The sequence below is a fragment of the Cololabis saira genome, chromosome 9, assembly GCF_033807715.1.
Source record: "Cololabis saira isolate AMF1-May2022 chromosome 9, fColSai1.1, whole genome shotgun sequence".
Lineage (NCBI taxonomy): Eukaryota > Metazoa > Chordata > Actinopteri > Beloniformes > Belonidae > Cololabis > Cololabis saira.
This window is the reverse complement of record NC_084595.1, coordinates 34123205-34151079: the sequence shown is the minus strand read 5'-3', so window position 1 is coordinate 34151079 and position 27875 is coordinate 34123205. Positions and strand designations below refer to the sequence as shown.

The 27875-nt window shown below is 39.3% G+C and overlaps 3 protein-coding genes across 4 annotated transcripts in view; all 3 read left to right on the top strand.

Annotated features, from left to right (window-relative positions):
• The first annotated feature begins 554 nt into the window (after nt 1-554).
• Nucleotides 555-17283, top strand: cbwd (COBW domain containing). Of its 2 annotated transcripts, none has more exons than XM_061729347.1 (16): nt 555-808; nt 1052-1179; nt 1336-1422; nt 1797-1893; nt 3505-3596; nt 7639-7698; nt 8316-8353; nt 9369-9415; nt 9937-10023; nt 10138-10182; nt 10810-10866; nt 12975-13026; nt 15642-15710; nt 15810-15875; nt 15978-16104; nt 16795-17283. In XM_061729347.1, exons 2-16 carry the CDS (start codon nt 1092-1094, stop codon nt 16866-16868), a joined length of 1086 nt encoding a protein of 361 aa, XP_061585331.1. In that variant the 5' UTR covers nt 555-808; nt 1052-1091; the 3' UTR covers nt 16869-17283. The 2 variants fall into 2 exon arrangements, with proteins under 2 accessions (XP_061585331.1, XP_061585330.1); XM_061729346.1 differs by having other exon boundaries at nt 558-808; nt 1070-1179.
• Nucleotides 17284-19678: 2395 nt separating this feature from the next.
• Nucleotides 19679-20767, top strand: foxd5 (forkhead box D5). Its single transcript, XM_061730245.1, has one exon. The coding sequence runs from the start codon at nt 19730-19732 to the stop codon at nt 20765-20767; it is 1038 nt and encodes a 345-aa protein (XP_061586229.1). The 5' UTR covers nt 19679-19729.
• Nucleotides 20768-22416: 1649 nt separating this feature from the next.
• The window catches only part of pgm5 (phosphoglucomutase 5), a 32071-nt gene continuing 26612 nt past the window's right edge, over nt 22417-27875 (top strand). Inside the window, exons 1-5 of the mRNA XM_061729343.1 lie at nt 22417-22884; nt 24852-25014; nt 25166-25312; nt 25465-25590; nt 25691-25881. Of these exons, the coding sequence (XP_061585327.1) occupies nt 22627-22884; nt 24852-25014; nt 25166-25312; nt 25465-25590; nt 25691-25881 (885 nt within the window). The 5' untranslated portion in view covers nt 22417-22626. The remainder of the gene's footprint in view (nt 22885-24851; nt 25015-25165; nt 25313-25464; nt 25591-25690; nt 25882-27875) is intronic.

Here is a 27875-nt window from a genome sequence, read left to right as displayed (position 1 = left end):
AATGGATAAGGATGGGAACAATAGCATGGGAAATGATTTTGCTGTGTCTAACAAATCTTATGGAATAATATCATTTAATGGTTTAATAATCCAGACCATTAAAATAGTTAAAATTCAACACATTACTCTGGGTGCAACATTCACTCATAAGTGTGAATGTTGCTTTTCCAAGTTAAAGGTTGGCCAGAAAACACCAGGGCCAGTTCAGGTTTGACGTTTTACATATAGGCTATGGAGTATTTTGATATTTCCATCAGAGTTAAATTACTTTAGTATGAGAAAAATTTGTTGTTGGTTTTGATATTATTTGTATGTGTTTTATCCTGTATACAATTTATAAACTTTAAAGAATCTTAAATGTTTTGTAAGACATTCAGAAACTAACTTCAATCCTAATGCTGAAACCACTCGCATCTTCTTAGCCATGTGGTTGACATAACAATGTCGATTCTGTCGCCGTCTCGTGGTTTGTTTATATATTACACCCCATTTAGACTGCTACAAGCAAGATAATCTCAATGTTAGAGTATTCACCGTGAATTTATTTGGTTTAATTATGATAGTATTATCTAAAGCCTTTAGTTATTGCGTATTTCATAGATCGGGAACGAAACGGTTAAGGAGCCGGAACCTTTGTTGTAGCTTCAGTGTTTTGACGGAGTCATTCGGTGTAGCACGCTGCAAGAATAACAACCCAGCAGGAGAATTTTTATCCGTGAAAACTTTTACATAATTAGGTCTAGGTTGGTTTTTGTCTTTGTCTCCGTAGACTGAAGAAGGTGGGTCTTTTTCTGAGGTACTTGAGCAGGTGAGAAATGTTTACCATGGTTATTGTTATTCTGTGAGAACCACTTTATTGCTCTGCTGACACCGGGGCGTGTAGCTTGTGCACTTTCTAGTTGCTGTTTTTAGATTCCTATTTTTTTTTTTTTTTTTTTTGTCATTTAGGCTCGCACATGTATTACAATGCGGACTACCCTTAATCTTTGACAGAGACGAGCATGAATAAGACGCAACTAAATGTGACTTGAGGTTTTACTCATCATATCAGGTCTGAATTCAAACACAGTTTCCAGTTTTGAAGACTAGAAATGGAGGATGAAGATGATTGTCCAGAGTTGGTGCCCATCGTTCGCCCTGGGGAGCAAATACCTGTCACCATTATCACGGGCTACCTGGGTGAGATCTGCAGACACAGCTTGTCTGGGCTTATGAAGGAGATTATATCCTCAAAGCACCTGGCTATTGTTCACTCAAGTTCATTTGTATAAAGAATACTTCGATACATTAATACCGTCATTTCTTAGAAATGTGAATGTGTGTATTTATGTACAGGAGCTGGGAAGACTACACTCTTGAACTACATCTTAACAGAGCAACACAACAAGCGGATTGCAGTCATTCTCAATGAATTTGGAGAAGGTAAAGTGCTATTATCACTCACGTGTATCAAAAGCGCTGGCCTGGTGAACTGGTGTTTAATTTCAGGCTAAATAAAGATGCTCTTTTCTGTTTCTTTAATGAACTCGGTGTCATGTTCGTGTTTCCTGTTTTAAGTTGTATTTTCTAAACTCACCAAAAGAGGGCAGCATCATACCAATTTTAAATACCAATAACACTTGACTGTAATCCTGCATTCATAAGTAATTAATCAGAGGCTGATTTGACCTCTTAAACTCGTTTATATTTGGCCTTTTGAAATGGGTTTTAAACAATCTGAACAGCATTTTTAAATGATATAAATTCCTGTCTTGGTCACCTGCTCTGCTGCTTGCTCTTCCTCCCTCTTTCTGCAGGTAGCGCCCTTGAGAAGTCACTTGCAGTGAGCCAAGGAGGAGAGCTGTATGAGGAGTGGCTGGAACTCAGAAATGGCTGCCTCTGTTGCTCTGTCAAGTATGTTTAAAAAAAAAAAAAAAAGTTAGCAATTTAGTATTTATTTACTGTACTGTGTGTGTGCGTGTGTGTGTGTGTGTGTGTGTGTGCTAGTGCTACTATAAAATCCAAAGTAATGCTTCTCCTCTTACATGCACATACTAAGTTTTCTGGTAATACGGTATCAGTAGTGGTAAACGAAGAAAACACTTTTCTTTTTTAAGCATGACAACTTTTCCATGTTCAAAAGTTTGATTTGGCTCCTCTTTTTGAAAATATTGGAGCTTTTAAATCCATTTTTAATTTTCCTATGATTCTTTCAAGTATCCTTACCAAAGTTATTTTAATATAGAGGAACACATAGCTGCTCTTTAAGGTTTTTATTATGCTTTGAAATTCTCATTCACCGAACTTTTGTATCACTGACTGAAAAAATCTTAGCCCTACAATTTTAATTAGTGTATAACTTTGGTTAGAGTTATCTGGTTCCTCAAATTTTAAGAGCTGCTCAAACTTTGGCACGTTGGGGCTTTTGTCACTTTATATTTCTACAAGCAAAAAAATGATTCCTAATGTTGCCTAAAATGTATGCCTTTACTCAAACTGAATATGCGATAAGACAAATTTTATTTTATGTGAAAAAACTATGTACAGGTTTCTTACTTTGCACAATTACAACTTTTTCAGTTTTTACAGCAAACAGCACATTCAACTGCTGTAATTAAATATATTATAGAAACCAGTGTTTGCTTAGGGAAAGAAAAAAAATATTATTTCCCAAAAAACATGCAGGTTAGTCATTGTCAAAGTTTTATTGTACTAGTTGAGAAAGTCAGCTAACGCTTAAGAAATTGTAAAGGCACGTAATGGAGTTACCCTCAGAGATCCACAATCTTCATTGATTCCCAAAGTTCATGTGGAGGAACCATTTCAACATCGTCCAATGGCACTGTAGAACGAGTCCAGGGTAATGATAAGACTCCCACTTTACTGTCTCCTGTGAATCTCTTCATAATAAAACTAGAAAATCTCCTCCAGAAAAAATCCTGAAAATGTTAAGCAAATGAGAGAGACCAATTATAACATATAAAAACAAAATCTGTACTAACATCTGATGAGTCCACTTTTAAGTTCTTTATCCATCGGCTATGCCTTTGTGAAACTCAGGTGTGGCCGTGTGGTTTGCATACTAAAGCGCGGAGGAGGCGCTTTGATGGTGGTGGTGGCTGCAATTTGTTTTTTTTTTTGTTTGTTTGTTTTTCTATCCCCACTTACTATTTTCCATTACTTTGTGTTTAGAAAAAATGTGTTCTAACTTGGGGTAATTACCATGTAAGAATTAATATTTTTTTTCTTTAAAATAAATTTAATATTGAAGATAAATGGAATCAATATTTATTACAGCTGCTAAAGCCTAAGATTTGACAGTCCAAAGCATGTGCTTATTTTAAAATTTCAACCAAATATTTTTTTAAAGTTTAGATGTCTTTAGTATTTTTATGCAATCTAAAGAACCATGACAGAAATGAAAAACCGTTGAATGAGTAGGTGTGACCACAGTGTGACTAGGATTGCATGTCTGGTGTTTAGTTTTTTTCAGTCTAATATGTTATTTTATCTTGTGCTTTTCAGGGACAATGGGTTCAAAGCTATTGAAAACCTGATGGAGAAGAAAGGAAAGTTTGACTACATCTTGTTAGAAACCACAGGGCTCGCTGATCCAGGTAACATACATTTATTAAAATGATCTTATCTTATATATCTGTGGTTGATTATAAACTGTACAATCTTTGGCCTTTGCAGCAAATAAGCTGTTATTTGCTGGTTGTAAAACAGCATTCTCCAGCTGTTTTACTTAGAAGTGTGCGTGGGCTGGCAATAACATCACTTGGCTCTACTGAAATATGTACACACACACACATACACACACACACACACACACGCATACATACACATGCAGATGCAGAACACATTGATTTCTGCATGTTAATTTAATTGATGCAGATGTTTAACACAACAATGTGTTTAAAATAGTATATTTTCCACTATGAATCTTTGTATTGTATGTATGTCACCTCTTGTGCTATAGAAATAAACTTGCCTTGCATTTTGCAACTTAATGTGTGCGATGATGATCTTGATTAGATGACACTGCTTCATAGCAGAGCAGGTTGGACTGTATTCAACATAACGAACCTATCAACACTGACCAGGTTCTTCAGGCGGCTTTATTTTGACCAGAATGGGGAAACTGTCAATGCTGACAATTTATCTGGCTTACGTTGGCAGATAAAGTGTTCGTCCTTTCTCCGGTTCTCCGCAAGGTTTGGATTTGATAAAACCACACAATGCAGTAAAACTAGCTAGAAAAAGCTACTGAGGCACTAGCCTCTGGTACGTTGATCTTTTACAAATGAAAATAAAAAATAAAATAGACTATACTAATGACTCATTCATTTTGTATAGATGCTTGGATTTGACCATATAATATATTACCATATAATGAACATCTAGTGAAGTTTATAGCAGTGACTTTCATATTCTTGAGAGAGGCTAAATGGGTCATCTTAATTAAGTACAAACTAGTGAACCAATATAAAGAGATCTCTATGATCATACAATCTTAATTCTGTTGTGTTATATGAAAATAAAGATGGAATGCAATGCTTTTTATATTACATAAAGCCATATTTTATTTACATTAACACAAAGAAACGCATCAGATGTTTAACATAAGGTATTGTATCATCTTGAGAAGAAAAAAATTGGTATTCGTGACATTTTCAAAATAATGTGAGGCATCCTCTACTCTAACAGTCCACACATGTCTGGGAACTGAGGAGACCAGTTGCTGATGATCGTTGTCCCCTTTGTGTCTTATGCAGGATTTAAGCATGCTTAACAGTCCTGTGGGTTTTTCCATTTCATGATGCACTAAATTGGTGAAAGATTTGTGCAATACCTAAATGTTGGAAAGAAAAACCTGTCATGGAAACACCTATCATTTGAGAAAACTGCCAAATATTGAAAAAACTTTTTTTTTTTGCTTTCATGAGATGGTTTTACAGAAATGTTGATAATCCAAAAGTGTAATGGAAACACCTTTTAGGTATTTGCATGTCCCGTCAGCAGTGGATGTGATGTCTAAAGTCATCAAAATGTTTTCCAGCTATTTTTGGCTTTTTCAATACAATGTAGTTGTGCTGTAACACTACTTAGTCGATAAGAACTACTGCATTATATAATGGCTTTGCCTTTTAACAATCATTTGAATGATCATCAGTTGCCTGTCAAAAATAAAGATGTTATTCCGTCTTCTTTAAAGTCGAAGTCTTCTTCTTTGATTTGAATAAAAGCCTTACAGGATAAGATACGGAGAGTTACGCTCATAAAAGAAAGACACCGTTCAGTGGAAACACCGGCCCCCTGCAGTGGTACCATTGTCGCAAATTTGCTTTTGTTTTGCAACAAAGTGTAATGGAAATCCACCTATTGTCTTGCTGACAGATGCAACACCTTCCTAAAAAGATGTCTGAGTGAGAGCATATGTTGTTGTAAAAAATGCATATACCGCTTAGGATTGTTTTCTTTTTGGATTTGGAAGTAGCCTTTTCCACTCATTTGTACCGTACCATGAGAGATGCAGGCTTCTGAACTGAGCCCTGATGACAAGTTGGATGGTCCCTCTCCCCCGTGTTGTCCAGAGTAAGCAGTTTTCATGTGTTCCATCAAGAATTTCAAACTTTCATTTGTCTGACCACAAGAGAATATTCTATTTTGCCTCATGAGAAAATCGAGCAGTTTAAGGAACATGTCCTATACTTTGTATGATGAAGCTTTATTTTGCCTTTGTGGATGGCAAGTTGCATCTCCATTACACTTTTGCACCAAATAAATTCAAAACATGAAATAGGCGTAATTCTCATAACTCTCCATCTTTCATCCTGCAAGACTTCTCTGCAAAGCAACAAAAAGAAAATTAATGTTGAAGAAGATGAACAAAACCATCTTTAGTCTTCAAATGATTGCGATTGCCTCTACCGCTGCAGAGAAAATAGTCAGATGATGAAGGCAGAGGATGTTCAAGCAAAGGATTATTCTGAGGCGAAGCTCTTATGTAATGCATGATGATTAAGTAGTGTCACAGCACAATTATTTGGGAGTTGTTTTTTTTTTCAACCCCTTTTCTTTTTTTCTTTTTTTTTTTTATTGCAGTGCTGCCTGAGGATCCGAGGATCACTGGCATCCGATATTGATTTTGGGCCAAAATTTCATACTGACGAACGTTATTCTGAAATTTTATCACAATTTACAGATCTGTATTTGTATTCTTGGATTTCATTTGCATGAGTAACCTTAGAATGTACTGTGAAGTATATTAGCATCGGCTTTATTAGTCAGATAATACAAGCTTGGAATGAGGATTGTTTGCCATTTTCCCCTTAAATCCACATATAATGAAGAGTAGAAACGGATCCAAAGTAAGGTGATATACGACTATAAAGTAAAAATGAGAATGACAATTAAATGTAACATTTACATTTGATTTCCAGTGTCGTCAAATAATCATCAATTAGCGTATATGGGATGAATAGATCTGACAATAGCACACAGCCTTTTTTTTTTATGTCCATGTGTTTGAATGTTGTTTTTTTTACCATGTGAAGCCCAGATCAGGATTTAGGCTTGTTTGTAACTGAGGATCAGATTTGTGTTTCTGTGGCAGAACATCCAGGGTCAGCCAGATGAATCTAACTTTCCATTAATTTCTTCAGTGAAAATCAGGATTTCAATATAAAAGCTATTACAGAGCGAGAGCTGCAATGACGATTCTTATGTGTTGCTTAGTGACAGGTGTCAACAGGTAGCGGCACAGACAGACACGCACCTCTCAGCCTTTCAGTCAGGGCCGAGAGAGCGCGCTCTGCTTTGGGCCGTCCTCAGTCCTCTTTCACACCTCTGGTTTGTTATTGACCGGGACAGGCCTGTCACTGGCTCCAGCAGCGCTGCCAATCATAAGAGGTCCCGTGGGGGTTCTCTCCTTCCTTTTTTGGAAGAGGTTGGATGAGTTATGTAAAACATGCCACTCAAAAGCTGTGTTTTCATTATTCATCCATCAAATATTTGCAATGCTTTCTTATTCTCACTTAACAGTTTGACAAAAGTGCATTATGTGTACAAGCTGTGGGTGGCATGGCAGCATACGGTCTCGTTACTACCGTGCCCACGGCAAAATAGAAACAAACCAAATATACCAGAAGCAAAAACACAACTGAAAACTTCTGATTATGTTTGGTATCTGATCCTCAGAGCACACCCGGAAAAAAAATACGTCAGATTTGGATACGGCTATGTATATTGATATATGAATATAAATAGGAGTGCATCAAGTTAGCTTCCATCAAATCGTTGTTTGTAAATGTGGTTTTACAGTCTTGCAAATTGAATCTGATTGGGTTTTAAGTTGTTTGCAAAAAAAAACAAAGACATGAAAAGAGGTTGTCTGACATCTAATAGGTTGAAATTATTAATGGATCATTTGACAGGTCATTTTCTTCAGTTTAATTGTTAAGTATATTAAAATTAAATTTAAATTGTATTGATAATGTTAAGTTTTGAGTACACATACATTTGGTGACATTTTTATTGTTAGCTGTCTATAATTCTTTTGAAGGACAGTGAATTACCAGGTTACTAGCTGAAAGATATTTCGGCGGTCCCATTTTTGACTTGTATGAACTCTAACTTACTGGCTTCTATCGGTAGGAGCCGTAGCAGCCATGTTCTGGGTCGATGCGGAGCTCGGCAGTGACATCTATTTAGATGGTAAGAGTATTGACTTTTATGACTCTTCTGATTAACTCAAACCTTTCCAAATAAATAACATGAACGTGTAACTTTAACTGAGGCTTTCTTCCATTAAATCAGCTTTATATCTGAATTGAGTGATGCGGTTTCATTTTTTCAAGATCAAGATTTTGTGGCTCTAGCGGCCTTTATTCAAAGTGTAAACAGGAAGAGGCTAGGGAGAGAGAATGGGCTGCAGGTCAGGACTCAAACCTGCGACCGCTGCAGGAGGACTGTAGCCTCAGTACATGGACCGCCTGCTTTAACCACTGAGCGGCCCTCATTTTTTTGATTTTTTTTTAGACTCATAAAAGCTCCAATTGCACTGAAGTCTTGAGGAAATGCTTGGCTTCATTTTAGAACGTTTTTTCTTATTTATTTATTTTACTCCTGTTGTGGAATGTGTGTGTTTTTAAATGAACAGATCACACTAAATACTCAGCTGTCTTCTCTGTTTTGACAGGCCAGTTTAATAAAAGTCCTGGTCAAATAATTGAGAGAAAGTGGCTCAGATAGACAAAAGTAGAGAGCAAAAGGCGACTGGAATCCAAAGCAGAATGTGCAAACTTTGTCATGCTTTGTTCATTCTACTCTAGGTATCGTCACTGTCATTGATGCCAAGTACGGACGACAGGTATGTGACTAAAATGTAATTTTTTTTTTTTAAGTGGTTAGCAATTTTGAAAAACCCACTGCTCTTAAGAGTTAGTCCAAGTGGCTGAGACAATCAGGAGACATGGGAGAGTCTGATTTGAGGGAAAAAAATGAGAAAATCAGGTAGATATCAGCATTGATTATGCAGTCAACAAATACTCTACATTTACTTTTAAGAAATAATAAAGGAAATTAGGCCTAAGCACACTGTTAAATTTATTCCTGGTCACTCTGGTGTACTTAAAACAAAAAACAGGACAGTAACACTTTCTAATTTGGGGGTGTCATATTCAGTGAAGTGACACATTCCATGGCCTTTGAGCTGCTGTCCTCCGAGTGCAGAGAGACAAGATGAAGGAAATCCTCCCAGAAAGGAGGAGTGGGGGTGTAACTCATACTGACGGAGTAATTGATATCAGAGATGTGACCATTATAATAGGAATGTCACATCGACTCACCTGCCTCTCTTCTCGTCTGTCTCGTCAAATATCCATCTGTTTAAAGATGGATCCACTCTGTGTCATCCCTCCTCCTGAAAGGCAGCTTTTCCTATTAATACAGAGAATGTTAAATGAGAGCAGCGATTGGCCATGCTATTAACTTTTATTTAATACATTTTTGTCATTCTGAGAAAAAGCTGCGGCGATCCACGCAGTGACAGATTCCTGTCAGGTTGACAGTCAGGGGTCAGGATCTAGATTAACACCTCCTGTGCTGTCTGTTATTACGTATTAAAGTGTTTTGGAAAGCATCCCCCAGCGCCGACATCGACACAGATAGAAAATGAAAAAAGAATCTCCTGTGGTTTCATATGTATAAATCTGAGGCCTCTTTTTTTTGTTTTTTTTTTGTTAATCTGATGTCCAAGTTTGTCTTATTTGCTGCTGTTTTTCTTTAATTTCTGGAACATCTTTAAAGTCAGTAATGCACTATTATGATTTTGTCAGTTTGTAGTTGTATTTGAGACGTATGTCCATTATCTCCCCTTTCCATAGCAACTAATAGAGGAAAAGGCAGATGGACTCATCAATGAAGCAGCAAGGTATTTCTTTTTAAACCGGCGTGAATTTAAAAAATGTCATATAATACAATAAAGCATCTCATGGTGGTAGTTTTATTTGTCCAGTAGTGAGTGTTTCATTGTAGAAGAGGGAAAAACAGCCCCAGAAAAGCCAAACTTTTCACACCAGGTGTCACAGCTGCTCGTGGATGCTTTTGCTGCCATTTGATTATCGGTCCTCGCAGTTTGCGTCCAGCAGACATGTGGTTGTGCTGCTGAACAAACACATGATGGAAAAAAAAGACGACCCCTTTACTTTTTGTCTCTTGTTTGTCTTTTCACCTCTAAACTAAACAATACTCTGCTCCCATCTGAGTTTGGTATTTAGTGTATTTCTGATGGCCACCCGTTCAGGCTCACGCACACGTCCATACAGTTAGAAACAGACGTGTGTTTGTGTTTGTTTGAGGATTTGACAGGGCAGCATCAGTTTAGGCTTTCTTTTTTTTTAAAGCTTGTTTACTTTGCATACTTATTCAGTGTTTTTATTCATGTGTTCCCAGACAGATTGCTGTTGCTGATGTTACCATTATCAACAAGACAGACCTGGTGACTGAAGAGGAACTAAATCAAGTCAGAGACACCGTTAGGTCAATATCCTGTAATTACTACTGATCATCCACCTTCTCATGCATCTGTGGAGCAGATATGGAAGTCACCCTGAGCTGTAATTTGGTATTTCTTTGTTTTTTCTTTCATCTTAGGTCTATAAATGGTCTAGTCAGGATTATAGAAACCAAGAGATCAATGTAAGTAACTTTTTTTTCCCTCCCCAAACAAATAAGGTGGTCCTTTTCTGAGAGGTCAAGTAGCTTTACTGTGGCCGAGGTTCCCTGCTGTGTTTTGTGTAATTCCCGCTCAGATCTTTGGGTCAAAGATGAAACGCTTCAGACACGACACAGCATCAGAGACGTGCACATAAACAAACACAAATTGCAGCGTGCAGAGTAAACATCAGACCCGCATCGGTGTCCAGTTACCCACAAGTCTTTGCTCTCTGACCCTGGCTTTTTTTCAAGGGGACGAGGCGGTATGCATGTGTGTGTGTGTGTGTGTGTTCGAACGTGTGGGTACACACGCTCTGTGTTAGGATGCTGTGCGTTATTGGGGCCTGACACAAAGCAGTGTGAATGAAAGGAGTGTGTTTGGGCTCTGCCTCGCCCTCCTACGGAGTTCAGACCAGGGCGAAGCAGATGAAAGACTTTGGAGACAGGGGTTAATTGAAAAAACATTGCCAAAATATTTAACTTGAGTCAGTTCACTCGGCTAACTTTTTCATGTTTTGTTTGTGGAAAAAAGCTGAAATGTGTCATCCAATGCAGCATGATTGGGTTTCAAACTGAACTGAAGTGAAATGTTGATGTCCTTTTATACAGGGTGGACCTCTCTGATGTGCTAGATCTGCATTCCTTTGACATTAAGGATGGAGAAACGTGAGTTTTTTTTGTCCCATTTGAATTTTCTTAACCAGAGAATGTATGCATGCATCCTTCTGATTGATTTCCAACAAAACTACTGCGTGCAAATTTTGAGCAACTGTCTATATAATAAAAAGAAAACACTTGCAACACAACAAAAAAAGGGCTGCACTTTGCATTTAAATGCAGCATAGTTATTACTGTGTTATTTTCAAGAAACTGGTCAAAGGAGAGCCCGAACTGGACTGATGTTTGTGAGTTTAAGTCACTGTTTTTAAAAATGATACATCAGTTGATTATCATACCTTTACATCATTGAGCAATGCAGCATTTTCAGCATTGTTGTAGGAAGAAATTTCAATAATGATGTTTGAGATGAAGACAAAACGGTTTTTCCTAACACATCTTTTTAAACGCTTCACTTCCATTGTATCGATGAATACTTAGTGGTTGATGTGTGTTTTAATACCTCCAGTAAAAGATTAAAAACCTCATTACATCTCTGTGGACAGCTTTTGTCCCCACTTTGTCTGAACTGTGTACCCTGCAGTCTTTGATGCTGCTCCCATGTTTCTCTCTAATTAACAGACTCTTTTATTGAGCATTTCTCTGTTACTCCACAGGTTGGTCATCATTCTGTATCCCCTGCAGAATGTCATTCTCATGAATAGAATCGGTGTTCATCCCCTCATGTGAATGAACCGGCGGCCGCGTTAAAGCTCTCTTACATGCCCTTAGTCACTGTCTCTGGGCCAGCTGCAGAGGATTAGAGCTGTGTGGGTCCGCTGGCTCCCGAGGAGTTCCCCTTGTCCCAACAGATAGCTCCTTTACCCCCCTGCCTTTGAGTCTCAGCCCCTCCTCCCCAGAGTCCCATGCTGGCTGTTTGAAGCGGCCCCCCGCCGCTCTGCCTGTGTGGTACTAACAGCACGCGGGGCTCAAGCAGCTGGACACAAAATTTAGCCTCCTTGTGAGGTCAGTGAGAAGTGGGGAAATAAGGGTAATAGTTTGTTTGGGGGTGTCCTGTAGGATTTAATTGCCGTTTCCAAAGCCTTTGCAGGTCCATTTAGAGTTGTGCCATTAGACACAACTAAGAGATCAAACACAAAGAAAAGAACTTCTGTTCTTTTGCAGAAAAGAAAAGAGAGAACACAGAAAAGTCATTAAACTGAATTTGTTTGTTGTTCCCCTTTGCTCATTCACACCAAGGCTTTTTTGCATGGCGCGAGCACAGAAACGCAGCAAAGAAAACGCTGGTTTTAGTAACCAGTTATAATAACCGCCTGCTGTAACAGCTGTTGATTCATACTGACTAACCCCCGGTGGCCTAGCGTTTTATCAGCGTTCACTTTCAAAGGGCATGAAACTATTTTCCTCTGTGCCAGCTCTTTGCACGTACGTTGATTGACTCTGCTGCCAGCTGGGAGATGTGTCAATTTTTATCCAAGTCCACATCCACGCCTCATACACACAATAGTCCAGTGCGACGACCTTGAACGTTAAATAAGGCTTGTGTTTCCCAAACTTTTTAACTCGTAGTTTATCACCACTGGGTTACCTGATGTTTAACAGCTCTGACCACTTATGTCAAAAAAAAGGAAAAAAGACCTTTCCCTCCATATTTTGGAATCTTAGAGAAACAAATTCTCTTTTTGGTAATTTGCAATAAACAAGCTATTTTCTGGCTACTTTTTCACAAATATTTTTTTTCCTGTTTCCCCAAACTGTTTTGTCATCTTGTAAAATAATATGAGACTCTATCCTAGGGATTTCAAAATACCCAGACCATTAGTTTTTAAAGGACACATGACACAAACCTTTGTCGGCATTATGCTGTCATTTTTAAACACACAAACCACAAATGCAGCTCCAGAAATCAGAAAAGAAAGTTACAAAACCCTTGACAAATGTAATAAACATGATGTAATGTGTAAGGCCCGGATTTACTACAACCAACAATTGCTCAAAATTAACAAATTTGCAATTTAAAGTCTTACTTTTGATGCTTTTATTTCATGAATTTTACTAGCTTCACTTTGTAGAAGCTTGTGAATAATCTTTATTTTTTTTAAATGTTTATTTTTAACTTTATTTGTAAGTGTCAAGTATTTTCTCTCATTTGAAAGGCTTGCCGAGAAGATCCAGCTCATGAAACCTACTAAACCACATCTTGACAAGGTTTGAACTGAATTTAATCTTCGTGTGGCTCTAAAAGAGGTTTTCTTGTTTTGTTTGCTAATTTATTTCAACACATCGTTTCCTACAGGATAGAGGGGGTTTCATTCTCCTCAGGCTAAAACTGTACTTTGCATTTCCCCAGGCTGTGACACGCTAGTGAAAACTCCCTCCCTGCTTTGCTTTTTGTATTGAGATCAACTTGAGGTTTTTGATGTTTTCTTGCTATATTACAACTGGAACCAATATGGCTGATACACACGATAAACGCCGAGCTACTCCTGACTTTTCTCCACCGAGTGTTTGCGAGGATGTCTAGATCCTTGGCTATATGTTATGACTTTACAGGTATTTGAATTTAGCGCAGCATGTGGGTTAGTCTCTGTGTGTTTTTGTTTTCTTTGGTATCATCAGACCAAAGGACTGCCTGCAGCTATTAGGCCTCGTATCGTTTTCAGTTGTGGTTTATACCCATGAACTTTTATCACAGGATGAGGAGAGATGAGGGTTATTTGTGTGGGTAAATAACAGCATTGTTGTCTGTTTTCTCTCAGGTTCCCTTTCCCGCATGAACCTCTACCATCCCTCAGACAGCCCTCCCGCCCCACCAAACACACACGCACACACTAAATCCCCCAACCCTCGCATTACTCTTTTCATGTAAATGAGAATGCTGTTTTTCTGTTGTTATACCAAATGACAAGGAAGTGTGTAACCTTAACACTTCAACACAAAACCCCCAAATATCTGCAAAGTGCCCTTTTAATGTTCTAAGGAAGTATTGAGGTATTCACAGGAGGGACTGGGTGTGTTTTCTGTGTGACAAGAGGAGAGGAGTTCAGAAGAAGGACAGGAGCTGAGTTTCAGCTGCCATATAGAGACGTGGTTTTTGACACGTTTTTTGATAAAGTCATCAGTGGAGGTGTTAAAAATGCTTCTTTTGTTTAGCACTCGTGAAGACATGTTAGTTTCAGTAAGCTGACATGTGAAGATGCATATTTTTAGTCAAATTTGACCACTTCTCATCTGCATTAGGGCAGCGAAATAAATATCTCTGAACTGTAAAGTAGTAGTGCCAATGTTAGTGCATGTAACAAAACACTGCATGGAGGGAAATGTGAGATACTTCGTGTATGCGTTACACTGATAAAGTCCGGCATTTCATGGTTAAATAATGCAAGTGTTGCTTTAAGATAAAATTCATAAGGAGAGAAAATGGCAAAGTGTACTGTATATTTAAAGTAGATAACTGCTGCTTCAGATTAACAGCACATGGTATATAATAACTAATCTGTAATGCAGGGTCACGGGGTCGCTGGAGCCTATCCCAGCTCATTATAGGCCAATGGCGGTTGTAGGATTGTTTGGGTATGAAATGAACGAATAATCTGTAATACAGAACCAGCATGGGCAAAACAAAGTACACTGATTACTTTATAATTATAATATATTATAATTGATCATTAATTTCCCCCTCGGGATTATTAAAGTATTTATGAATTTGAATCGATGTTTAGGCATTTTGCTCGTCTGTACCCTGAGGATGTATGTTAACATAAGGCCATGAGGGAAAGACGTCAGTAGTGGTCTCAAGGGAGGAATTGTTGCTGCCCATCAATCTGGGAAAGGCTATAAGGCCATTTCAAAATCCTTTGGAATCAGTCATTCTCATTTATAGGATTATTCACATGATGAAAAACAATTAAAACTAGAATATCTCTCTAAAAACAGCATGGCAGCACGGTTTATGTTTTGACAGTTGCATCTGGATAAACCAAAAGACTTCTGCAAGTGCCGTTTGGCAGACGAGAGTAAAGTGGCGATGGTTGGCAATGATACACAATGCAGTTTTCAAGTCCTGCAGGTTGCAGAACTGCCATGAATTAGCATCAACGTGCCTGCCACTGTAAATCATGACCATTGTAGTCAGTGGGAGTGATCTCATGGTGTTGTCAAGTGATTTATAAGCGTCCCAGAAGCAACCATTAACTCTGCTCCATCAAAACTATTCGTCAGGTGTATTTACATACAACAGACAGAGCAGGCAGGAACCCAGACCTGAGACTGGCATAGAGAATCTGGTGAATAAAAAAAAAAAAAACACTGAGTTGTCTCCGACTTTTACAGCGATATTATATTAACATGTGGAGGTTCAGTTTACAATTCAGAGTTTTTTTTACGAGAGATTAGGACTATGAATTAGGAGAGATTTTGTTTAAAAGTCAAAAACTAATTTTGTATGACAGAAATCACTCTTATTATATTTGTAATTCTAGAAATGAGCAGACTACCATGCCCTTTTCGTGTGATCTCAAAAACTTTGGGTGAACTTGTTATCTCCCGAGTCCAGCCGAGGAGTTGATGCTCCGTTTTTTGAGACCAGAGAACAGATCTACAATATACTGACTGAAAAAGAAAATAGGTGGTCTAGACCTCACCCTTATTTACTATTGCATTAAAACCGCTTTAATGTAATGCTGTTTCCTTCAGATCTTGTTTGACTATATTACCCCAGGGTGGCTTTTAGCATTTTGTTTAAAATTATCGTCATCCTTTAAATCACATATGTCAGGTAATTTTTGTATTGAATAAATTTTAATTATGTTTGTCACCTGCAGAGTATTTTAACTGTGACATTTGAGGTGGTTGGAGATCTTTCTGAAGATGCCCTGAATTCATTCATCCAAGTAAAGACGCTCTTTCATTCAGATTCCTCTTTCTATCACTAATTAGCTCTAATTTGACAAAGTCCTTTTAAGATTTAACACAATTACCCACTGCCTTAGGATCTGCTTTGGGAAAAGAAGTTCCGTAACAAAGAAGGGGAACCCATGATCATCATACGGTTAAAGGTATAGAAGTGCACAATAGATCTCCAGTAGCTAAATTGATGAATAACACTAACTTTATTATTTGGTGTTGGTTACGGTGTCACATGTGTCTTGTGTTTTCAGGGCTTAGTATCATTTGCAGGTAAAGCCCATCAAGTGATGCTGCAGGGGGTGCATGAGCTGTATGAGCTCAATGAGACGTCGCAGCTTTGGAAGGAGAGCCCACGGACTAACAGGCTGGTTTTTATTGGTGCGCATTCACAAAACACAAGTTTGAACTGTTATCCTTATAAGCCACAAGCCTAACCTTAATGATGACCAACTCATATTTAACTCCAGTTTGAACTTTACCTCAGTTCACACCGTAGTTCCAGTTGGGATCTCAGACATTCTGCCTCAATATGACTGGGCTGTAGTCTCAGTAAGGCCCACACCTCCCAGCAGTGCTTATACTAGAAAGGGTCTTAGTGAGGTTACAAAACCATGGAGCTATTTGTTGAATTCTTCACACTATTGTCAATGCAATAAATTCCGTTTTATTAGCTTACGTGGACAGACTTCAGTTAATGTTTTGATTTGATAATTATTTTTGCTGATATGCATTTAATAGTGCTGATGGATCACTTAAATGTTCAGGAAAAAAAATTGCATTTAATTTTTTTGGTCTTCCAGGGAAGGATGTGCATACCCTTTTTTTTTTTTTTTTTTTTTTAAACAAAAAAAAAAAGCTTAAGTTTATGAGTCCTTCATTTACTGACAGTTTCTATTAAATTTAAAGGATTGCTTGAGATGTATTTTCTGCAGATGGTTTGGAAACATTAACCATTTGAGATTACTAGCAGCAGAAGCAAACACAATAACTTTGTGTACACAGAACCCGTTAGTGTGTTTATATTTGTGTACTTAATCTGCTTAAATTTGCCTTCTCTCTGTGTTTCAGGCAGGAAACTGGACAGGGACATTTTGCAGAAAAATTTCATTTCTGCTGTGCTGCTGGATGCTGAAGAAAATTAGCCCTTTTATTCTTCTTCTCGTCAAAATCTGATGATAGAGGTGGCTGCTGTGTCATTACAGTGATCGAAGTTGAGAACCTGCTGCAGCTACAGTAAAGAGGGGGGTTTGTTCATTTCAAACATGATCTCTACTTATGTCAATTAAAAATTGTAAAATGTTTGCACACTCAAAGACACCCAAAGGTTTAAAAGTGCAATCAACACCTTGTAGTTTCTGAAAATAACTTAAAAAAAAAACAAAAAAAACCTGCAGCTATTGAAGGTTGGGAAAGATTTGATGACCACTATTTACGAAATGTGATACAAGATTTATCAAACCCTGTATTTTTAAATTATTCAAAATAAAGTTTTCCTCTGTGTGTTATTCAAAATATGTATTTATTTTACCTTCCCATAAATAATGATAACTAAACTTGTCTTTTTCTATCTGTCAAGACCGGTTATTAATATAACTAGTAAGGTCGTTATTATATTTACAATTTTGGGTGTTTGTTTCACAACTGTGATATTTAAAATGTATAATAATTATAGTTTAGAGGTTGACGTCCTTTTTAAGAATGCATTTAATTTGCTTATTCATATTGAAAATAGTTTACTTTTTTTTTCCTCCGCTGTTCTTTAAGTTAAAGGTATGCATGGAGCACATAAAAGCGAATGTACTTCTTTCCCCTTTTCTAATTGGAGCCTGTGAGAATCACCTCTGGCACAGAGGCGCACACAGCGGGCCCTGGCAGGTGAGGAAATGGGTGGAGTTGTCACAGCTCGGTTATTTGCAATGGTGATGTTCTAACAAAACGGTTTTTTAGCGCGTATCCGCCGTTGGGCCGGTTTACTTTGAGGATGGCCCTGCTCATTCATCCCGGTCGTAAAGCGGGGCTGAGCTCCGCGCAGAGCGCGTCATGCGGCTGAGCCGTTTCCTTCTCGATTCACATGCTGATGGCCTCGTTATGGGGACTATTGCCTCTTTTCTCTCCTGGCTGCGGGAGACCCTGCCATGGCCATTTTCATGGTCACAGCACCCGCAGGCATCCAGAGGTGGCAAACTAAACTTCTTATCGCTGGTTAGGCGTGGCGGTTTCTCCAGAGCACCCCACCCTCAATTGTGTTGCTGTCTGCGTCGATGTAACGCAGAACCATAATTCAGACTTAAGACATCAGGACAAAAATGAATAGGCTACATCTCTGCACAGGTCATATCATCCAAGGATGGCAGCCAGAGTTACCTGTGTTTTTGGTGGTGGATGGTAAAAGGGATTTTATAGGTTTAGTGTAAAACCCGCATTTCTCCTACAGTTTTAGGACAGGTTTAGTTTAGTTTAGTTTATTGTTTTGCACAGTTTTAAAAAAATATACAGGACATATCAATGATAAACACTATAGGTGCAGGAAGAGGCAAAAAACCCAATTGGCTTATTTGAAGCCTCCACCGAAGATATTAAAATTTCATGTCAAGATTAAGAAGAACATACAAAAACACAGAAAGTAAAACTACACAAAAGTGATGGCAAACTAATAATGCAATATATAAAGAATAAAGAATAAAGACAAAAAATAAGTGTGTGTGAGTGTGTGAGTGTGCATGGGATATTGTTTTTACAACTTATATTATATTGACTCCTGAGCAAATAAGACTGTACATGTCACTATGAGTGAAACACAAAAAAAAAAAAAAAGAACATGGATACATAAGCCCCTTTCACACAGCCAGTTCGAGGCGGGAACGTTGCGCCTTTAAGCCGCCTCGCTGTTCTGTGTGAAAGTCACGGAGGCGGAATGGGGGGGCCAAGTGGCCCCACCAATAAGCCGGCAGCGGAGGTAGTCACAGAGCCGTCACAGAGACGGAACGGGGTCTGTGTGAATGACACAGCCGGCATGCCGGCATGCCACTAGACGCTGACGCTGTCGTCACGCCTCTGATTGCGGAACGCCGGCATGCTGTGTGAATTTACAGACGGGAGCGGCGTTATGCCGGCGTTGTATGGTTCTGTGTGAACCAACAAAGGCGGCGTATTGGCAGGACTTCTTTACACCAATATTGCGGAATCTCTGTGTGAAAGGGGCTATAAACAACAATACATTGGGAAAACAGTTACAAAACAGCAGTCAAGTGGTCCTTCAAACGTCTTTTGTAATATTTCAGAGAGGACGAGCTCTTTGCCAAGTGGGAAAAATCATTCCACAATTTAGTGCCCCTAAATCTCATCGAAAATTGACCTCTGCAAGTGAGAAATTTAGGAGGATGAAGATCTAAGGATTGTCGAGTTGAATAAGAATGAATCTCTGAGTTTAATTTAAAGTAAGTCTTGAACTGTCCAGGAATATTCCCTTCACTTGAATTTAGCTTATAAATAAAAACGCATATCTGAAAAATATTGATATCATAAATAGTAAGATAGACTTTTTAAAGACTTTGCTATTTATTTTAGTTTCAATTTACCCTATTTTCCTGGTCCATGTTGCAATACAGAATGATTAAAAAAAACTAAAAACTTGTAATTGGGCTAACATATTACTTTCTGGCTTCAATTGCTTCACACGAATGCATGAATATCCAGTATTTTACGCACTCCAGGAACCTCGCAAGCCCCACCCTACTGAGCTGCTGCTTCCAGCTGTGAGGCCAACTCTGGTTGGTCCGTAGGGTTAATGGGGCTGGCTTGCAGGACAACAGCCTCAAAGGGGGATATAAAGTCTCAGCTCTTCCACCAGAAGATAACAAGGTCCGACAGTCAGTCCAAACATTCATCTTTACGCACGAACGTGCAGGGGAGACAGCTTTTTTTATTTTACGCACAAGCCAGTAAGGCCACTTTGGCACAGTGTAGTATTTTGTTGGTTTTTTTTTGCAGACTGTATGTGACCATGACTCTTTCTGGTGAATACAAAGAGTCCCAGCGCACTGGATTGCTTTTGGAGTTTGAGGAGATTGACATAGTGGGCGAGGACGAGCCAGTGCGCAGGCGGCTGTACAGAAAGGAGGGCTCCACGGAGCCCGGGTTCTCAGCCGAGTCCGGGGCCGAATTTGACTCCTCGGAGCCGGACTCGTCCGGGGAAAGCGAGAACAGTTTCTGCACTGAAGTTCCACTGTCCAAGAAGGTGCAGAGCAGCTCTGTGAAGCCCCCCTACTCCTACATCGCCCTCATCACCATGGCCATCCTGCAGAGCCCGCACAAGAAGCTGACACTGAGTGGCATCTGTGACTTCATCAGCAACAAGTTTCCCTACTACAGAGACAAGTTCCCTGCCTGGCAGAACTCGATCAGACACAACCTTTCTCTCAACGACTGCTTCATCAAGATCCCGAGGGAGCCTGGGAACCCGGGCAAAGGCAACTACTGGTCTCTGGACCCCGCGTCCGAGGACATGTTCGACAACGGCAGCTTCCTCCGCCGCAGGAAGCGCTTCAAGAGAAACCAGCCCGAGTTTGGCAAAGACGGACTCGTGTTTTATTCGGGCTTGAGCTACTACCGGCCCTACGGACAGCCTTACAGCGTGCAGGGCCAGATGAACCCCGTACCTGTTACTCACATGCGCCACATGCAACTTCAGGACGGCATCATCCCTGTCTCTTCATACCAGCTCCCGCACGCACTGGACACTCACGGGAAGTGCAACAGGTCTAGGGACTCAAGGGTGCAGCAGACAGACGCAGCAAAGCCCGGCCCGCAGGGGAAATGCTCCTTTAGTATAGACAGCATCATGAGCAGACCCTCTCCTTTCAGTCAACAGGTCGCACATCCATCGCACAGTCCTTGCAGCAGCGTTGGATACGGCCACCTCCTGTCGAGACCAAGTGCCTGTATGGTGCCAACACTCCTGCAGCCTTCAAGGACTCCCTTCTATCCTTTTCCCGCACTGAGCACTGCTCCTTTGGGACATGAGCATCTGGGACTGGCTTAAACCTGAATTATGGTCCGCGTTAAATCGACGCAGAGCCTTAAATCAGCCTTGACCCTCTCTGCTGAGGCCCATTTAGAAACTCTAAAGTTGGTTTGTGTAGCTCATTTCTTAAAGGAATAATTTATTTGCATGATATTTATGTACTTCAACATTCAAAAGTTTCTTTTTAAAGAGTGCAATGTTCATGAGATAAGTTGTAATATATTTATGTCAGCTGCTGTAAGGAAAACATCAGAAGAATGTTTTTCAACAGTTAAAATCAATGTGTGAAAAACAATTTCCTGTGATGAAAGCATTATTTTGTTGATTTGCTGTAGTCCATGCCTGCAGTGTTGCAAATTGTGTATATTGTTGTTAAGGTAAAACTTTGAGAACTTAAACATGAGTTATTTTTTTTAAACCTGTAAAATTTGGATGAAACCTGGTCTTAACTTATATAGTAAAAACAATAAAACTCACTGTTGCAAAACTGAGACTTGAATAGTTCACTCTTGCGAAATAAAGCACAATTTATTGGTTTTTACCTTTTTATACATGCAAAATATTCATGTCAAACATGCACATCACGCATACAACTTTAAAAAAGGGCAGTCATGTCAAGTTTATTTCTATATCTATATATAATATATATATTATACATAGTATGTATGTCTGTGTATATATATATATATATATATATATATATATATATATATATATATATATATATATATATATATATATATATATATATATATATACACACACACACACAGGACTGTCTCAGAAAATTAGAATATTATGATTTTCTGTTAATGCAATTAAAAAAACAAAAATGTCATACATTCTGGATTCATTACAAATCAACTGAAATATTGCAAGCCTTTTATTATTTTAATATTGTAGCTTATTGCAGCTTAAGAAAGCTCCTATCTAAAAAAAATTGAATATTCTGGGAATCTTAAGCCATAATCAGCAATATTAAAATAATAAAAGGCTTGCAATATTTCAGTTGGTTTTTAATGAATCCAGAATGTATGACATTTAAATTTTTTTAATTGCATTACAGAAAATAAAGAACTTTATCACAATATTCTAATTTTCTGAGACATTCCTGTATATCAAAAGAATAGTCGGTCTTTCCCCGTCGGTGGGCTATTTTAAGTGCACTTCCCTAAACTGACACAAGGTTGTGCTGTTTACAAAGTAATGGGCTCGAGTTAAACCGAAAATCGACGGTGACCTGTTGAGATCTGTTACTATGGTTCTCATTTCTCATGTTGAGTACGCTATAACGAGAAAAATTACATTTGACCAGTCAGGCATACATTTTAGTCTGTATCAAAAATTAAACTGAACATAGTCCAAATCAAAAACTGACACCTTGATATTGGGGAGTAAATGATTGCTTCTCATTCAAACTGCTTTAACAACTGCGGTCCTGGCACGGTATTTCCTCACTTGTGGACAGCACAGACATCAGTGTCCAGTTACACACCGGGCCTGACACAATCCCCCTCTCCCAACAGTCACATATCTATTTTTGGCCCGAGGCTCAGCTGATTGTAGGCCTTGACAACTCTGTCCCTCCCTGATTTTTTTTTCCTCTCTTTTAGTCAGTTGTTCGTGCCTATTAGGAAAAGAGGGAGTAGCCTAGTCTAATAGCAGAGGGGGTGTTTCAGTGACTGAGAGATGCTCCTCTCCTAACTTAAGTCGTCGAGGTGGGAACTTGATTGGGCACTCAAATTGGCACAGCTCTCCTCAGCTGGGAGCAGCCGCTGAAACTCCCCCTTTTACTTCTGTCATTTCCATCTTATTTGTTGCCTCCGTGGTGGGGCACCTCCCGCTGTCAGAGCCAGATCCAGGCTGTCCCGAGGAGGATGGAGACGAGCCCCATCCCGGTGGTGACGGTCCAGACCGCCCCCTTCGAGGACCAGCGGCCCGGGACCAGCGGGCTGCGCAGGAAGACGGCGGTGTTCGAGGGCAAGAAGAACTACTTGCAGAACTACATCCAGAGCCTGCTGTCCTCCATCGACCTGCGGGACCGGCAGGGATGCACCATGGTGGTGGGCAGCGACGGCCGCTACTTCAGCAGAGCTGCCATCGAGGTGATCGTGCAGATGGCAGCTGCCAACGGGGTAAGAAGGGAGAGACTGTCACCTGCTCTCTCACCATGGGGAATCCTATAAACAACCATAATTATCCTCTCTGTTTGTAACTTCACATTTAACTCAAATCAGTCTACTATTTGGCTGTGTGCCAAGAAAATATTTATATTTTAAAGTGATAAGGCATCAGGTGGGGGTTAAGTCAAAATATCATGCTGTTTATTACCAATACACTGCAAAAACTCAAAATCTTAACAAGAATATTTGTCTTATTTCTAGTTAAAATGTCAAATTTTTAGTCAAAAAAATCTCATTACACTTAAAACAAGACTCATCACTGGAAAAAACAACAATTTTCACCTGTTTCAAGTAGATTTTCACTTAAAATAAGTAGAAAAATCTGCCAGTGGAACAATATTTTTTTGCTTGTAATGAGAAGATAAATCTTGTCCCACTGGCAGATTTTTCTACGTATTTCAAGTGAAAATTTACTTGAAACAATTGTCAAATAAGTTATTTTTCTGGTAATGACTCTTGTTTTAAGTGTAATGAGACACGATTTTTTGACTAAAAATGAGACATTTTAACTAGAAAAAAGACAAATATTCCTGGTAAGATTTTGAGTTTTTGCAGTGTAATTGCTAAATTTTGAGTCTACATGAAAAGGATGTTTACTTTCCCCCTTTTTTGGACACTTTTTAAGCACATTACATACACTTCTGAACTGGAAGTGTCAGCTGCAGATTCATGAGGACAGGAACGCGAGAGGAACTCCCATCTTCTCTCTCAAAAAAGTGAGATCTCTGTGGCTGGTTTTGGACCAACTCCAAAGGAAAAACTGAAGGGATTAGTCGGCAATTTGTTTTTGAGATCAGTCCTAGTTTTCTGCTGGCTCCAGCCAAATGTCTCTAGATGTCAGCCTTATCAGCGCTTCCATCCATCCTGCTCTATTTTCCTGCCTACGTTGGCCCCCTCCCCCCTCCTCCCCCCCGTACCCCGCCCCTGCCCCCGCATGGCTCTCACACCACTCCAGGGCCAAACTGTACACGCCGGGGGATCCCCCGTCAGAGTGTATGGCACACGACCAAGGGAAAAAATGGCAACGCTTGCAGTCCACGGATGTACTGAGTCGCACTAACTCCGGTGGCTGAGTAAACACCAAAATGCATTTCACACTTACATTCCTCTCTGGTGAAGACACTTTTATTTAGAGTAGATGATATCCAAGGGAATTATTGGATCCTGGTATTACCACTAGAAGCATACAGAGTATAAATGGAGTACAGCACAGTTATTTAGGCACCCTCTTAACCCTTTCACGCAAGAAATATTTAATAAAATAATGCAATATACTTTTTCAAATACAGTTATTTATTTTTAAGTCATGTTAATTTAAGTGATCATATTTTTAAGCAATTTAGTGTAACTGTTTCACAAATGAATGCAGATGATCTGAAACTGTGTAGTTTCCCTCAAGCTTATGTATTCTTTTCATTACATCATTAAAGCGTTTATCATTCATTTGTTGTGTACTTTAAGACATATATTTTCAATTTTGTGTGCATCCACTTGAGTAGATTGAGTGGATTTAAGGTTCTGCTTTAAAAACATCCCTTAAATAGCACTTTTTGTTTAGTGCAATGCATTGAATAGTTATGGGATGACTGAAGTGGAGAAACTGATGGCTTTGTTTAAGGACTGAATGTTAATGATACTGATGTGGCAAACATGGAGGAGTTGCATAATCCAAAAATGCGTTTACTAGAGAACATCTTTTAAATACATGTCCACTGTCGTGACCACTATGCATCAAAAGGTTAAGAGAGATCTAGTAGGCAGTCAGTTATTCAGTTCAGGAATGCTTTTGGACACGGTTACCCTGTTTGAGTGAAATTGTGTTATGAAATATTTCCAGGTCAGTGTATAGAAAACAAATCTTGGTATCTTGGGGTGATATATAATTGGGATTGCTGTTAACTTACTTCTGTGTTGTGCAGATTGGTCGTCTGGTAATCGGTCACAACGGCCTCCTGTCCACTCCCGCCGTGTCCTGCATCATCAGGAAGGTCAAGGCGATTGGTGGGATTATCCTCACGGCAAGTCACAACCCTGGAGGACCTGGCGGGGACTTTGGAGTCAAGTTCAATGTAGCAAATGGAGGTGAGGACTGTGGAAGTTTGTTTGTTTGCTTCTACTTGGAATCCCATCCTCTTTAGAAGGCTTTGGGTTAGAGTTGAGACCATTTGTAAGTTAAAAAAGGTTTTTATAGGACAAAAAATGAATAGTTTCTGAATGTCTCTTTTTCTTCCAGGCCCATCTCCAGATACAGTGATGGAGAGGATCTGCCAAGTGAGCCGGACACTGGAGGAGTATGCTATCTGCCCTGATTTGCGCATTGACCTCTCAAGACCGGGAAGACAAGAGTTTGATCTTGAGAACAAGTTCAAACCTTTCAGAGGTACAGCAGTCATGTATGCTGGGGCAAATTCTTTTTTTTCTGCATCTCTAATTAGTATCTTCAGAAGTAATAGCCTGTTACTGAAGAAGCCTTCTCTTTCATGCAGAACTGCAAACGAACAATCATGGTAATAGTGTTTTCTGTTTTTCCAGTGGAGATTGTAGACTCAGTAGAAGTATACCTGCAAATGTTGCGAAACATCTTTGACTTCTCCGCCATTAAAAGTTTCCTCACAAGACCAGATCAGCTTAAGATATACGTAGATGCAATGAACGGCGGTGAGTTCAGCATCCAGTCAATCGAAACCTTCAAGATATCAAGATATCAAGACAATAACTGGAAATAACGCCCCTCTTCTTTGCTTTCCCTGTGACGCAGTGATGGGGCCATATGTACGCAGGATCCTGTGTGATGAGTTGGGAGCTCCTGCAAACTCTGCTGTCAACTGTGTCCCTCTGGAGGACTTTGGTGGTCAACCTCCTGAGCCTAACCCGACCTATGCCACCTCGCTGGTAGATGCTATGAAAGGAAAGGGCTTCGGCTTTGGATCTGCATTTGATGCTGATGGTGTAAGGCGACATACGGTCTGCAATCACAAATCAGCTGTAGAAAAATAGTGACTGCACAAATACAGATATGCTAGTGGTGGTGAGGTTATCTGAGATGTGTTCAATGTTGTTTGTAGGGGGTGGCCTCAAAAGATATAGGTTAAAATGCATGTGCAAAGCTCTGGTGTTTGCAACAATGAGATCACATAACCTGGAATAAGATGACTACTTACGGATTTCACTTTAAAAGCAATATTTCAAGAAAAATCAAAAATCAATACATGATTAAACTATGCTATAACTTGTACACAAGGGGCAATACACTGACCAGACTTGTAAAATGAAGAAAAGAAAGAAAAAGATAACAAAAACAAGTCAATCAGTATGTGAGACTCATAGAAAAAAGTATTTCTCCGGGTTGTTGTTAGGAGCTAAACTTCAAAGTGGGGAGTTTTGGTTTGAACAGTTCTTTTTGAATCAAACACTTGTTCCCTAAGGGGACATTTTTCATACAAAATTGTATTTTCTGCATTCTCTGAAAGCCTTAGTCACAATCTTGTGCCTTTATGCAAGTAGAGCTCTTAGACAGTCAATACTTAGTTTAAATATTCATTCTCATGTAGATTAGATTTTTTCATTTAATATTCTTTCTGATCCAGAGAAATGCATGTTTGTCTTTAGTATTTGTTTGTTTTTCAGATGAGTTGTAGCATATTTTTAGATGCACTTGTACATTTAAATGTTTTTCTGCGCATTCAAAAGGCTTGACTGATGTCTGTGTTTTGCGAAGATTCTTAGGGGTCACAGAGGTCTAAAGTACATATTTTGGCTTTTTTCACAGACCATAAACATGCAGCACAGGCTGTTCAGTAAACCGATGGTAGGAGTGAATGTGAGTGTGCATGATGGTTTGTCCCATTCATCTCTCTGTGGTCTTTTGATGGACTGACATTTCACGCTTTATAACAGCTGGAATGGGCACCAGTCCACATGTAAATAAAAGGAAGCTGGTAAGAAAAAAAAATGGATGGATGAACGGATAGATGTAGGTCCACATTCACATCCATATCAAAAAAGCACCTTTAAAATCAAATATATTATTATATCAAATAACAGTTATATATCATCAACATATTTCTATTTTCAGAGTACAAAAAGATGGTAAAAGATGCTGCTCATTGAGGGCTTGAGAGTCCAATTTAAAAAAAATACAAAACAACAAAAAAAGTGTGATTTTATACACGGTATATAATAGGTGTGTTTTTGTCTGTGTCTCCCCACGCTTGCGGGGTTGGGGCAGGAAGGGCATCCGGCATAAAACCTGGTCAAATTGATATGCAGACTATGATCCACTGTGGGGACCCCTCCAAGAGGGATTAAAGCTAGGGTCTACGATTTTACATATTGTACATTTTCATCAAAATCATTTATAAGGTTGTTATGGCCCAATAGTGTTACCTTTGAAATACGATTAGCAAAAAGAACCAAAAGAAAATATTTCTTTTATTTGCTGTAATCCTGCAAAGAAGTCAACCGATAGGGGCCATTCGGCCCGAACGGTGCCTATTGGTCAATCTGCTTGAACGTCAGTGATTGGACAGTCCTCACCCTACTCCCCGCCTCCCAAAGTACGGCAACACGAAGGACGTATTGAGCGAGAGTATTTGCCGAAGCGGTGCTTCGGCAAAGGCGCAGCTTGTTTTTGGTCCTGCTGGCTCCCGTACCAGAGGGGGGGGGGTCGGAGGCGGGAGCTTCATGTGAGGAAGAGCACAGGGGGGAGGGAGTTTGTGTGGGGAGTAGGTGTCTTTTTAAAAAAAAACTCAAGATCATAGACCCTAGCTTTAAAATGGTTGATGATATATATATCATCAACAAATAAAATACATTTGTGTTTGGTAGATTATTTCTTTGTCCTCTGCCCAATGCATACGAGCTTATTTTGCTGCTACTGCTGACTCTTCTTTTGAGCTTCTGGTACCCTTAGTTGCGGCCAAACAAGAGCCAATATAGGGCCC

Coding starts and splice junctions, on each gene's coding strand:
- foxd5 (XM_061730245.1), top strand. CDS start 19,730: ATGACTCTTTCTGGTGAATACAAAGAGTCCCAGCGCACTGGATTGCTT.
- cbwd (XM_061729347.1), top strand. CDS start 1,092: ATGGAGGATGAAGATGATTGTCCAGAGTTGGTGCCCATCGTTCGCCCT. Junction 3,597..7,638: donor CACAGGGCTCGCTGATCCAG/GTAACATACATT, acceptor TTCTATCGGTAG/GAGCCGTAGCAGCCATGTTC. Junction 10,867..12,974: donor GACATTAAGGATGGAGAAAC/GTGAGTTTTTTT, acceptor CTCATTTGAAAG/GCTTGCCGAGAAGATCCAGC.